This window comes from Theropithecus gelada, chromosome 4 (genome assembly GCF_003255815.1).
Source record: "Theropithecus gelada isolate Dixy chromosome 4, Tgel_1.0, whole genome shotgun sequence".
Taxonomy (NCBI): Eukaryota; Metazoa; Chordata; class Mammalia; order Primates; family Cercopithecidae; genus Theropithecus; species Theropithecus gelada.
Window position 1 is genome coordinate 36,447,406 of NC_037671.1, and position 13,915 is coordinate 36,461,320.

General features: G+C 52.4%; 2 protein-coding genes across 3 annotated transcripts in view; both read right to left on the reverse strand.

The window, feature by feature from the left end:
- GRM4 (glutamate metabotropic receptor 4) overlaps positions 1-7,782 on the reverse strand; it is a 136,052-nt gene extending 128,270 nt beyond the window's left edge. Inside the window, exon 1 of the mRNA XM_025382733.1 lies at positions 7,230-7,782. Within this exon, the coding sequence (XP_025238518.1) occupies positions 7,230-7,541 (312 nt within the window). The 5' untranslated portion in view covers positions 7,542-7,782. The remainder of the gene's footprint in view (positions 1-7,229) is intronic.
- LOC112622829 (40S ribosomal protein S10) overlaps positions 1-13,915 on the reverse strand; it is an 846,014-nt gene that overhangs the window by 553,231 nt on the left and 278,868 nt on the right. The gene's annotated exons all lie outside the window — the stretch shown is intronic.

Consider the following 13,915-nt stretch of genomic DNA (forward strand, 5'->3'; position numbering starts at 1 on the left):
TTGGCTGGCAGATGGCTGAGTTTGTGGACTCGTCCAGTTCGCAGGTTCCCAGCCTGAGGCCTAGCTCTTCCGGGCAACATCCTGACCAGCCCAGGCCTCCAGACCATCACAGTGGCCAAGCGCTCCGTCAGTGGCCCTCACCTGTGGGCCCCCACTTGTCCAGCTGGGGCACCCTCTTCTCACTCTTGTTCTCTCTGCTGGGTCGTGGCTGACTTGACTTGCCATGGAGACAGACTCAGAGACCCAAACACAGACTCACACACACAGAGACACACACACAGAGACACATAGACTAACACACACACAGAGACAAACACACACACCTCAAAGAACTTCCGGTGGCATCCCCTGCCCTGGGGGAGCTGGGGGACCCCAGCTGTGGGAGAAAAGCAATCAGAAGTGACCTCAAGGAGTCACGCTTCAAGGGACCTGGCCTGAACCAGCTGCCCCAAGGCCTGATTCCTAAACACTGTCTCCAGCAAGCCTGCCTCCCCTATGAGTCGTGCTCTGACTGTGAAGAGTTGGGGTGAGGGGAAGAGGACACAAGGCAGGAAAGCAGGAAGCCCAGACTTCTGCACTAAGAACCATGTGATGTGGGGGAGCCCCCCAGCCTCTCTGAGCGTTGGTTTTCCCATCAGTGAGACCAGGGGCTGGGCCAAGGTCTCCCTAAGGATGGTGGGATTCAGAACTGGGTCTCACTCTTGAACCTTTAAAGGAAGCTAGCCTGCTACTGGTGGAGTAAGCAGGGGGTGATGCTGACCCACCCGTTCCTGCACCAGTCCTCATACCTGGAAATGGCAACATCATCTCTGCAGGGGAGGGGGAAGGCTGAAGGGAGGAGAGAGAGGCAGGGAGTCCTACAGAAAATAATAATACAGAGTCCTGAGCCTGTGTTTCATACCTGTGTGACCTGGAAGTTCTTCCTGAGGTCTGACCTAACTCATTCCTGCTGCATCAGATTCTTTCTTCCTGCTCTTTTTCTGTCCTCCCTGGTGAGGGAAAACAACTCACCCCAACCTTCTGAAAGACTCCTAATAGAGGAGGGCAATTGTCATTGAAAATCCTGACCTTTAGGATTTGTTGAAATAAATTAAAGCGAGCCTGGAGGTGCAGGTTCCCTGAGAGAACCAAGCAGACCCAGGACACCTGATAAATGCTTCTGTGTTGAGCTGGCCCAGCCATCACCTCAGCCTCCATGTCTGATGGGTTTCAATTTTGGTTTCCCCTAAACCAGGCCATTAGATGAAAATGTCTGTGATGGGGGGGTTTGTTTAAACAATAACTGTCCCCTGGCAGGACATTTTCAGGATGAAGAGCTGACTGCACAGGGAGTGCAATGGCCCCAGGCTCTCCAGGGAGTCGTAAGTCACCCTGCAGGCACTGAGGAGGAGCCATGGGCTGAGGTCAAGGGCCTGGGGCCCTGGGTTAAGAATCCTGGGTAAGTTGTCCCTGTTCTGCCTCTAGAGGTCACCTCAGTCCCGCTCCTTCACCTCAAGGGCACTTAGAAATTCCCGCAGCCTGGCCAGGTGCGGTGGCTCACGCCTGCAAATCCCAGCACTTTGGGAGGCCAAGGCGGGAGGATCACCTGAGGTTGGGAGTTTGCGACCAGCCTGACCAACATGGAGAAACCCCATCTCTACTAAAAATACAAAATGAGCCGGATTTAGTGGCACGTGCCTGTAATCCCAGCTACTCGTGAGGCTGAGGCAGGAGAATCACTTGAATCCGGGAGGCGGAGGTTGTGGAGAGTCAAGATATTACCATCGCACTCTAGCCTGGACAAGAGTGAAACTCCATCTCAAAAAAAAAAAAAAAAAAAGAAAGAAAGAAAGAAAAGAAAAAAGAAATTCCCGCAGCCTGCTCAGGACAGGCTGGGACAGATATGAGTGACACCTTTGATGGCTAGGGGACAGAGCCCTGGGAATCTGCTCTTCCCTCAGGCCAGTATGAATCCAGCCTCCAGGAATCTTCCCACCTCTCTGGGACTTTCTCCAGCTTTTGGCTTGGAGTAATAACTTGACAAAGGCTAAAGTCCCCTTTCCACAATTCCAAAATCTGAAATGCTCTGAAAGCCACAAGTTTGTTCATAAGTTTTTGGCAACTCAACTGGCAACAAAACTTGACATCAAAGCTATTCCCTGCTGCTGCCTGGAGCCTTGGTGGAGGAATACTGTCTGTTGCACTGCAGGAAGGCCAGCCTGAATTTGCTCTGAGGATACTGCCCCAGGCCTCCTGGGGGTATTGCATACTGTATGGCATTTGCACCATAATATATTTCTAAATTCCAAAAAGACCTGGCCCCAAGGGTCTCTGATAAGGGCCTTGCACCTGTAATCATCCCATTTGGACTAAGGGCTTTCCAGGGTACACAGCACATTTGTACCTGTACCTCCACCTGCCCAGGCAGGCTGAAGGAGGAGAGAGACTGGCTGGGGCCAAGCAGGCTGAGAGCAGAGAGAGCTGGATCTGAACACAGCTCTGCTAAATGCATTCACCCAGGACTAAGTGGGAACAGGTAGGTGAGGATTTATGATACAGTACATTCGGCACCAGCGTGCTAGAGAGGCCTTCACACATGCTGCAGGAGCACCCCGCAAGAGTGTGGGTGCAGGACAGAGTTAGAGGCTAGGCTGGGGTCTCTGTCTCTTCCCACTTGCATGAAGGTCAAGGCAGCTGGGAAGGAGGGGATGCCCACAAGTGGCTAGGGGGCGGGCAGGAGAAGGGCTGTGAGTGGAGTAGGTGAAGGAGACGAGTGGTCCAAGGTCAGCTTGAGCCTTGCCAATTGTCTGCTTCGGAGTTCCCTGACCTGAGAGATGATGCTTCCTCTTTCCTTCCCCAGCCTCAGTTTCCCCACCTATAGGGCCCCCTCACCTGAGAGATTATGCTTCCACTTCCCTTCCCCACCCTCAGTTTCCCCACCTGTAGGGCTGAAGAGGGAGGGGATATGAGAAAGGAACAGCAGAAGAAGCAGGAAAACTGCCTCTTCCTTTCCAGCAGCCACAGGGCAGAAGTTGAGAGAAGCCAGAGTGAAATTCCTCCTGCCACCGGCAGAGAGGAGGAAGTACTTTATTTAAAAAGAAGGGAGGGATGGTGGGATTTAGGACTGGGTCTTATTCCCAGAGCGGGGTGGCAAGTGGCAGCCCGGGTGCTCAATGGGTCACCTCTAAACCACAGGTCCTGGTGGTCTGAGGCAGAGGACCTAGGCACAGGTCCTGACTGTGCCCCTCCCGCGCCCTGCCATGGGCTAAGCACCTGGTGCTGTCTCAAGCATAAGAGTGGCCAGGAAGATAGGGATGGCTGAGGCTGGGAGGCCAAAGGAGGCCTCCCCTTGAATTAGACCCTAAAAGACAAGTAGGATTCAGAAGAGCCGAGAGACCTAGATAAGGGGGAGTGGGGTGCACGGCCAGACTGAGCACCTGGCCTTCCACTGGGCAGACACACACTGTGCCGAGTTTACAGTAAGAATTTATTGTCCAACAAATTGTTAAATGAATGAATGAATGACCCACCTAGAAAGACTTTCTCCTCCTCCTCTCTCTCCGTCCTCTTCCTGTCTCTTTTTTCTTAAGACTCACGATTTTCCAGCCTCTTTGCCTGGCTGCAATTTAAAACAACTTATCATCTCTCTCTCCACATGTCCGGGGGCTGTCAGCCGCGAGCCAAATGTCATTAGGATGGATGTCACAAGCCGGGATGTCAAAATACAATTAACATTTAAAAGCCCCTCCCGCCCAAGACCTCACAGCCGCCTGCTCCTTCGGCTGAATGGCAGGACTCCGGGCGGGCGCCCGGGGAGCAGCCAGGTGACAGGCGCGGGAGGGGCACAGTCCAGCTGGCCCTGGGAGGAGACCTGCAGGAGGCGGTGCCCTGGGAGGAGAGTGTCCTTGCTTCACTGCCCCTCAATCTGGAGTGCTGCCCGCCCACCCCCACCCTGCCCATCTTCCTCAGACCCTCCAATCCTTTTACCGAGCTCTCCACCGCACTCTTCCAGGATCTTGTTGCACACACTCCATGGACAGACCAGTGTGGACACTGCCCACAGCACTCAGGGTCTTCACAAGTGAGCGTTCCGTGCCACTCTGCTACTTTGAGCCTTAGCATCATCCACTGCCAAATGTGAGTCCCATTGTGGCAGGCCACTCTGGGGGCAGTTGGGGGATGAAAGAATGGAGTCAGAAATGCTTTTCAAGGGCCAGGGACCCCAAGATTGGGGACTCAGGTTGTGTCTGATGCTCCTGTCTTCCAAGCAAGCTCCAGGCCCTTGACATGGGGCCAAGACCACACAGGCTTGTTAATTGATTGGCAGTTGGGAATCCCAGGTGGGCCCCTCTGTCAATGTCCCCCCCACCACACTCCAGCCTTGGTTCTACTTAGGAAACTCCATGGACAATGTTTGCTCCTCCCCCAGCAGGACCCAGACAGCTGACAAGACAGGGAGCTGCACACAGGCCCCGGGACCTCCCACCGGCAGAGCCTGGAGGAGCCTGCATCCTGCTCAGGCCGCCTCCAAGGCCGGCTGCTGAGGTATCTCCAGCACGGACGCCAGGCAGGCTGCACTGCCCTGGAAAAAGTCTCATCAAGGCAGAGGAGAAGGGGTATTGTGGTCTGGCCCTGGGGCTGAGGTCACAGCTGCACTGCCCCCAACTCCCTCCTCCTCATTCCTGGGGAAACATGAGCTACAGGGGTGGAGGGGATTCTGCTCCCCTTGAAGGAGGCAGCAGCATTTATGCAAACACCCCTTGTCCTCCTCCTCTTCAGCTTTTTCTCTCTCTTCCTGTACCCACCTCCCAAAGACCGACCCATCACCCAGACCCCCCAAAGAGGACAAAGCAGTGCTGGGGAAGAAAAGCCCACACGCCAGCTCCTACCCTCGTGGGCTGCATTTTAATGGCGTTTGATTGGATCCGATGCGCTTTTAATTCCCTCCTGGGACATCAGAATGAGGGTAGAAAAGAATCTTTAATTCATCAAACTGAAATATTAATAGAATTCTAACCAGCTGGAGTGGGGTACGAGGCCCCCACAATGGAAGACAAGGGGGACAGGCAGGAGCAAGGTGGGAAGGTGGCTGGGGATGGGAAGGTGGGGCATCTCAGGAGGGCTGGGGCCTGCAGAGCCCCACGTTGGGGGTGGAGTAGGTGGCACACTGGAGCCCTTTGCTGCATGCCAGGTGCTCATCAGAGTCTCCACAACAGCCCTGTGATGGACTGGCCAGTGCAATGATTCCACTCCACAAATGGGGAAGCTGAGAGGCACAGAGGAGGGAGGGTCCAGGGGTTAGCCCCTGTGGTGCGACCCTGGAGACCTCCTCACCCACTGAGACATACGGACTCTACCCTGGACAAGAAGGGACCTGGGCAGAAAACCCAGGGCTCCCCAACGCACACACCCAGCTCAATCCTATATCCCCACCCCTGGGCCTCTCCTCAGCCCTCCCTATATCTGGGATCTGCATCACCCCTTCAGGGTACAGACACGAACGCGGGGCCCAGAGAGGCCAGGGCTGCACAGAGATTTCATGCCCGGCTCAGTCTCTGCCCTCAGTCCCTGCCCCAGATTCTGGCCAGCCCAGCTTCATGTCTCCATCCCCCACACTCCGGGCATCTCCATCCTCAGCTCTGTCTCAGGACTGCTGGGGACCCCAAGACTGCCTTGGCTTGCCCCCACCAAGTGCTCCCCACCTGCTGACAAAACTGAATCGCCTTCCCAGGGGCAAAGGCTTTTCCCAAACACTGCAGAGGTCATGGCTGATGGTAGATGCTCTCCTGTGAGCAGGTATGAGCAGGGAGAACAGAACCGCAGGAAACTTGGGGGCACAAAAGCAGAAGCCAGGACTGGGTGCGGTGGCTCAAACCTGTAATGCCAGCATTTTGGGAGGCTGAGGTGGGAGGATCACCTGAGGTCAGGAGTTCAAGACCAGCCTGGCCAACATGGTGAAACCCCGTTTCTACTGAAAATACAAAAATTAGCCAGGCGTGGTGGCACATGCCTGTAATCCCAGCTACTGGGGAGGCTGAGGCATGAGAATCACTTGAACCTAGGAGACAGAGGTTGCAGTGAGCCGAGATCACTCTACTGCATTCCAGCCCAACAACAGAGTAAGACTATGTCACCAAAAAAAAAGTAGAAGCCAGGAAAGACCCCCTGTATTCCTGGGAGGCCAGTGCCAGGTCCAAGACCACATGGGGTGTTTGGGACTGTCAGTGGGTGCGGGCTGACCCTGACACAACACTCCCCCAGGTGTCACGCTCTATGTTAAAAGCTAGGCTCTTTCCATAGCCACATTCAGCCACATTCAGCCTGGGCTGTGACGTTCACCACTGCATGGGCACTTGACCTCTCCAGCCCAGGTTTCCTCATTGATAAGGAGAGGAAGATAAAGCCCACAGCTCAGGCTGCTGCGATGGCCCTGTGAGATGGTGAGCACGGCTCCCCGCACACACCTCCCCTCAGCGCGGTCCTGCTTCCCCACCCCAGCCCAGCCCAGCCCCTGGGCCCTCAACTCTCCTTCTCACCTCTGTGGCCAAATTAACTTCTCTTCTGCACCCAAAAACCCCCTCCCCAACCTTCAAGGCCCAGGTTAAGCAGCACCCCTAGTCCAGAATTCCGAGGCATCCCGCTCGCTGGTCTGCCTTCCCAGACCGGGAAGAATGTGTCCCTTCCCACCCCATTTCTTTGATCCAGCTGGTTTACAGTCCTTGGGCAACAAATGTGAAATGGGTGGGTGGTTGCATGGACAGACACATGGGAGGTTAGATGGACGGATGGTCCTGACCACACACACTCTTAAACCTCAGGAAGCTCGTGGGAAATGCGGGATAAAAAGCAGCAGCAGGGCAGGGAGGACACACGTGGGGGGGAGTTGGCACCCCGGCCCGGCTCTCTGTGCCTGCAGAAGGGGGTGCCACTGCCCCGAGCAGGCACCCTGCGCCGGCCTCCTTAGAATGGAGGGCCAGTTCAGCCACCCAGAAACGCGGCGAGATCGCTGTGAAGAACGTGAGGAGCCTCGATTCCAGCGCACCCGAGCGCGGGCCCCGCGCCCCACGAGCCGGGCTCCCCATCGCGGGCCAGCACCGCCGCCCGGTGGCCGAACGCCCTCACTGCACCCAGCGGCCGGGCCTGGGGCGGGTCCGAGAGGGACCCAGACCCCGTCTACGCCTCCCGCAATGCTGGGCACCTCCCCGTCCCACGCCGGGGGACACGCCCGGATTGAGAGGCTTGTTTTTCACCTGAGCAGATTCCAGAAGGAGGCAGCGGGGGCGGCGGGGGTCTATTTCAGGTCTGTTTCCCAGCTGGGCGGCCACCCCCTCGGATTCGTGCGCGGCCAAGCTCACCTGCTCTCCTGGCAGGGAGGGGCCTCTTATGCGCACCCACACACACCGGCAAAATCCAAAGGACCTGGGTGGGAGGCGGCAGGTGAGGTTTCCTTGGTGGGAGGAAGGTGGGGTACAGGGGTGGGGTGCGATGCAGAGGCATGGAGGGGAGCAAGGAGGGGCGCGCCAGGCGCAGGAAGCTGCAAGTCCAGGTTCCCAAGCCGGCATCCTCCCACTCTCAGCATCCCCTGAGCTCCCTCTGTGTGCCAGGCCGGCGGTTCGCAACCTCGATGCACACTGGAGTTACCTGGAGAGCTTTAAAATTTCCCTGTGTCCAGGCCGCATTCCAAACCAATTAAAATCTGTTTTTTGTTTGTTTGTTTGTTTGTTTTGGGACAGACAGGGTCTCGCCATGTTGCCCAGGCTGGTCTTGAATTCCTGGGCTCAAGCGATCCTCCAGCAAAGCGCTGGGATTACGGGAAGGAGCTGCCGCGCCGGCCTAAACCAGACTGTGTGCGGGTGGACCTAGGCTCCAGCTATCCCAGATGATGCCAGGTGCAGCTACGCCTGAGACCTCCATGCCAGGCATTACAGGCGCTGCCAGGCATTATAGGCACAGCGTCGGCAGGCTCTGGCATGGGGTAGCCCCTTTCATCCTCACCACAACCCCAGAGGTACATAGCGAGGTCTCTATCTTCAGAAGCTCAGAGAGCTTAGCCGGGAATTGGGCTTCAACCCCCTATGCCCAACCCTGTGCCATGTCTGTCCAGGCAAACTAAAGCTCCATATGCTGAGAGAGATTGTCACTAACATGCATCATTACTTGTGCAATATTTTAATATTTTTACTAATTATACAGCCATGTCCTCCCAGGGGCCCAAGCGCTGAGGACAGAGGGACAGAGTGGAGAGCCAGGGCAGGCAGGCACTCCATGAAAAGAGATATTTTAGGCCGTGTGAGGTGGCTCATGCCTGTAATCCCAACACTTTGGGAGGCTGAGGTGGGTAGATCATCTGAGGTCAGGAGTTTGAGACCAGCCTGGCCAACTTGGCGAAACCCCCGTCTGTACTAAAAATACAAAAATTAACCAGGCGAGTAGTCCCAGCTTCTCAGGAGGCTGAGGCAGGAGAATCACTTAAAATCCAGGAGACGGAGGTTGCAGAGCCAAGACAGCGCCATTGCACTCCAGCCTGGGCGACAGAGCGAGACTCCATCTGAAAGAAAGAAAGAAAAAGAAAGAAAGAAGGAAAGAAGGAAGGAAGGAGGGAAGGAAGGAAGGAGGGAAGGAGGGAAGGAAGGAAGGAAGGAAGGAAGGAAGGAAGGAAGGAAGGAAGGAAGGAAGGAAGGAAGGAAGGAAGACAAAAGAGCTATTTTAAAATTTAAAAGTGCAAATGTCAAGGAGTGTGTGGGTAGGGAGAGGTGTGTGTAAGTTTCACACACTGGAGCCAACTCCAGCTCAAGTGCTCCCAGACCCCACCCTCTCAGGCAAAGGGAGGGAGAGGGCCCTGGGACCTCTGCCCTATTCCAGGCCCGTTAACAGAGCAGGATGTGAAAACTGCAGCACTAACAGCTGTGTATTGTCACCATCTGCCCCATTTGACAGACAAAGGGATTGAGTGGGAGATGTGAAGTGGTTTGTCCAAGGGCACTGGATGAATCTCCAAGTCCGGTCACTTCCAACTCCAAAACATATCCTGCATCTACACAACCACATGTGTGGAACTCAGAGGTAATATTGAGCAAAAGAAGCCAGACTCAAGCATACATACACAAACTCCATGTGATTCCATTTCTACAAAGTATAAAAACTGGCCTATAGTGAGAGAAGTCAGAATATTGGTTACCTTTGAAGTGGGCAGAGACCAAAAGGGACATGCAGGGGCCCCTGGGGGCTTCTTATGTTCTGTCCTTCACCTAGGTGCTGATGACATGGGTGTGTTCATGCTGAAAGTGTGTTTTGTTTCAATAAACACATGGAGTGGGGTGCAGTGGCTCATGCCTGTAATCCCAACACTTTAGGAGGCCAAGGCAGGAGGATCGCTTGAGCCCAGAAGTTTGAGACCACCCTGGGAAACATAAGAAGACCCTGTCTCTACAAAAAAAAAAAAACAATAAAAAAAAATTAGTCAGGTATGGTGGCATGTGTTTGTGGTCACAGCTACTCAGGAGGCTGAGGTGGGAGGATCACTGGAACACAGGACGTAGGCTGCAGTGAGCTGAGATTGCATCACTGCCCTCCACCCTGGGTGACAGAGTGAGACCATGTCTGTAAATAAATAAATAAAGGAATTCCAAAGCTGTCCAGTTCCCAAAAATGCCCCTGCACTCGAGATGGCTTGAAACAGGAGCTCCAAGCATCTCCACCTCTCCGTCTAGCTCACCTCTGCCTCACCCTGCAATCCAGCCTCACCCAGGTGGCAGGAAACACGCTGCTACAGCTAGGTTTCTTCAGCTGCACACAACAGGATGCCTCTGGTCAATTTAGGCAATAAATGTAAAAACTGTAAAAGAGAATAACAGGAATGGACTTGACCACACATGTGTAACTTGCTGATGGTCACTGCCTGTTCACTGAGAGGACGTGAGCTACCTTCCAGGCTGCCTTAGGATAATGGCAGCCCCTGTAACCCAGCCTCTCCACATATCCCCCCAAAGCCATGCAGAACAACAGGGAGATCAAAGAAAGTCATTCCTACCCCCTGCCCTCAGCATCATCTGTGGATGGAGCACTGCAAACTCCATCCACAACCAAATAGAGAAATAAACATCTGAAAATGACAGAACAAGGTCTGGAGCCCACAGAGTACACAGTCAGGTGGAGACAAAAGAGGAGAGGGCAGCCAAGGCCTGAGTGTAGACACAAACAATGACCCCAGAGAGAGCAAGGCCTGCCCCGACTGGGGCAATGCTGAGAAAGGGCTGATGCCCGGTGAATCAGAACACCGACTTCTGGGGGAACTGAGAATGTGCGGGACCAGAGTGGCGGTCTTGAAAGGGCTGAGGAAGTGGAGGGGAGAGGGGGCGACCCGAAAGGGGAAGGCGTCCCTTGAAAGCTTGGTGGTGAACGCAGAGAAGGGAGTAAGCTGTGGAAGTTAAAGGTTTTATAAAAGCAATAACAATCACAAAATCAAAAGACATATCACCCCCTCCCCACAACAAAAGTATCATTGATTTTTTGAAAAACTTCTTTAGAAGCTGGGCTCACACCTGTAATCCCAGCACTTTGTGGGGCTGAGGCAGGTGGATCACTTGAGTTCAGGAGTTCGAGACCAGCCTAGACAACATGGTAAAACCTCATCACTACAAAAAATAAAAAATTAGCTGGGTGTGGGGGTATGCATCTGTAGTCCTAGCTGCGGGGGAAGATGGGGGAGGTCTGAGGCAGGAGGATCGCTTGAGCCCAGGGGGTTGAGGCTGCAATGAGCTGAGATGGTGCCACTGCACACCAGCCTGGGCAACAGAGCCTAGGGGGGAAAACTTCTTTAGAAGAGGGTGCCCTTGAACTAAGAAACCTAGTAAGTCACCCAAATCCCCTGCTTCTGTCTGCAAGTGCCTGTATTGCTGGTCAAGGGAAATAGCAGATACTTCAACATGAACTGAAAAAAGCAAACATTCATACAAATCTACTATAAGAAAAAAATAGAAAGTGAGAATCAAAACGTTTTAGCTGATCAAAATTCTCCTCCAGAAAAATACCAACTAGAAAACTGTAACACAATACTCCAACCCAAACTAAGTATTCTTACATAAGCCTTTGCAGTATGAAAACCCTTTAAATAAAAAATTTTAAAACACCAAACAGAAATAGACCAAAAAAGGAGAAAAGCAGGAAATGAAAGTTAACAAAAATTAGGAAAGAAATTCAAGAAAAAGTGACAGATCTAGGCAACACAGTGAGAAATACAAAATTAGCTAGGTGTGGTGGCACACGCCCATAGTCCCAGCTACATGGGAGACTGAGATGGAAGGATCTCTTGGGCCTGGGAGACAGAGGTCACAGTGAGCTGAGACTGCGCCACTGAACTCCAGTCAGGGCAATGTAGTGAGACCCTGTCTCAAAAAAAAGAAAGAAAAGTTAAAATCATTTCATAAATGAAGATTAAATTGCAAGGTACTCACCCATAAAAATAAAACTTAAAAATAAGGCCAGGCGCAGTGGCTCACACCTGTAATTCCAGCACTTTGGGAGGCCAAGGTGGGCAGATCACCTGATATCAGGAGTTCAAGACCAAGCCTGGCCAACATGGTGAAACAGTAGAGACAGGTATCTGTCTCTACTAAAAATACAAAAATTAGCCAGATGTGGTGGTGCCCGCTTGTAATCCCAGCTACTTGTGAAGCTGAGGCAGGAGAATCACTTGAGCCCAGGAGGTGGAGTTTGCAGTGAGCCGAGATCACACCACTGCACTCCAGCCTGGGTGACTCCATCTCAAAAAAATAAAAATAAAAAATAAAATAAAATAAAAATTTAAATGAATAAATTGAAAGATACTCTAACGGGAAATTAAATTTAATGGAAAATATAATAAGAGATTCATGAAAGAAATGAAAAGAACCAAGAGAACAGAGACAAAATCAATAAAAAGAGTCTTTTAGGCCAGGCACAGTGGTGCATACCTGTAATGTCAGCACTTTGGGAGGCTGAGACAGAAGAGTTGCTTGCATCCAGGAGTTCGAGACCAGCCTAGGCAACAAAGTGAAACCTCATCTCTACAAAAAAATTAAAAATTAGCCAGGCATGGTGGTGCACGTCTGTAGTCCCAGCTCCTCAGGAGGCTAAGGTGGGAGGATCACTTTAGCCCAGGAGGTTGAGGCTGTGGTGAGCTAAGATTGAGCCACTGCACTCTAGCCTGGACGACAGAGGGAGACATATCTCAAAGGAAAAAAAAAAGATATTTTTTAAGTGTCAGAGAGAAAGAGAAAGACATGGCTAAAGAAGATACGCAAAGATAATCAAACATACACATAATTGGAGTGCCTGAAGAAAAACTAACAGAAAACAGAAAAACAACAGAAAAAATATCAAACAAAAGCATAACCCCTCCCCCAACAAAGAGGGGAAACTTTCTAGAAAAAACAACTTGAGTCTACATATTGAAAGGGCCCATGAAGTACTCAGAGAAGTTGACCTGGAATCGTGGACTCTGAATTCTATCTTAGTAAAAACCTGGAAAAGGAGAAAGTCACCTTTACCATGGATAATCTGGTGGGCTCCACCTTAAGCAGGTGATCCAGCTCAGTGTCACCACTGACATTGTCTGTCCCAAGATGTGCTACGGAAAGTACACGATACCACCTAGGCAGCATTCTTGCTGGAAATGTTTTAACCTGAATCTAATTATCAGGAAACCATCAAATATACATATTTATATACATATATACACACACACATACACACATATATATACACACCACACACACACACACACATACACACACATATACAGATTTAGAAGTGGGGATCTTGCTATGTTGCCCAAGCTGGACTTGAATTCCCAGTCTCAAGGAATCCTTCTGCCTCAGCCTCTCGAGTAGTTGGGATTACATACACACCACACTACCTGGCATCAGACAAAAATAGTAGGGGCCAGGCGCGGTAGCTCACACCTGTACTCCCAGCACTTTGGGAGGCCAAGGCGGGTGGATCACCTGAGGTCAGGAGTTCAAGACCAGCCTGGCCAACATGGTGATACCTCATCTCACTAAAACTACAAAAATTAGCCAGGCGTGGTAGTGGGCACCTGTAATCCCAGCTACTTGGGTTCTCAGACAGGAGAATGGCTTGAACCCGGGAGCAGAGGTTGCAGTGAGCCAAGATAAAGCCACTGCACTCCAGCCTGGGCCACAGAGCGAGACTCTGTCTCAAAAAAAAAAAAAAAAAAAAAAGCTGAGCATGGTGATGTGCGCCTGTAATCTCAGCTACTCGGGAGGCTGAGGCAGGAGAATTGCTTGAGCCCAGAAGGCGGAAGTTGCGGTGGGCTGAGATTTCGCCACTGCACTCCAGCCTGGGCAACAGAGTGAAAGTCCGTCTTAAAAAAAAGAAAAGGAAGTGGCTGCTTTACGTGTTATGGGGGAAGTGGGGGATTCTAGGAGAAGGGGGATTCTGAACAGACATTGTGACTATGCAGAGTGAACCCAGGATAACCTTAGAGCCCAGAGGAGAAGCAGCAGGCTCAGACCTGGGTGAGAGCAGGGAGGCTGCTGGGCAGACACCAGGGTTGGGCCTTGGAGTGATGGGCACTCCAGGTTTTCTCACCTGCCCCTGCCCCGCACAGCAGTGGGCTCATACCAACCTGATGTTTTCTCCCAGGAATCTGGATGAGAGAGAGAGACAGATTGACTCTAATTGTGTGCTGCACCTGTCATTCATGAATTGGGACACTCACCGCCCTGCAGCCTGAGAGGGAAGGAAAATCTGCCCACATATGGAGAAGGAAGAGGGAAAATGAGTTTGCCTCCTGAGACCTGGCGGTGTCCCTCCCCACCTCTGACCATGGCTCCCCTTCATGCAGCTTGAGTCTACATATTGAAAGGGGCCTCTGTTCCTCCCAGCTCCAGTCCTCACACAAGTACAAAGTGAAGAGGTCAGAAACCCAAACCAA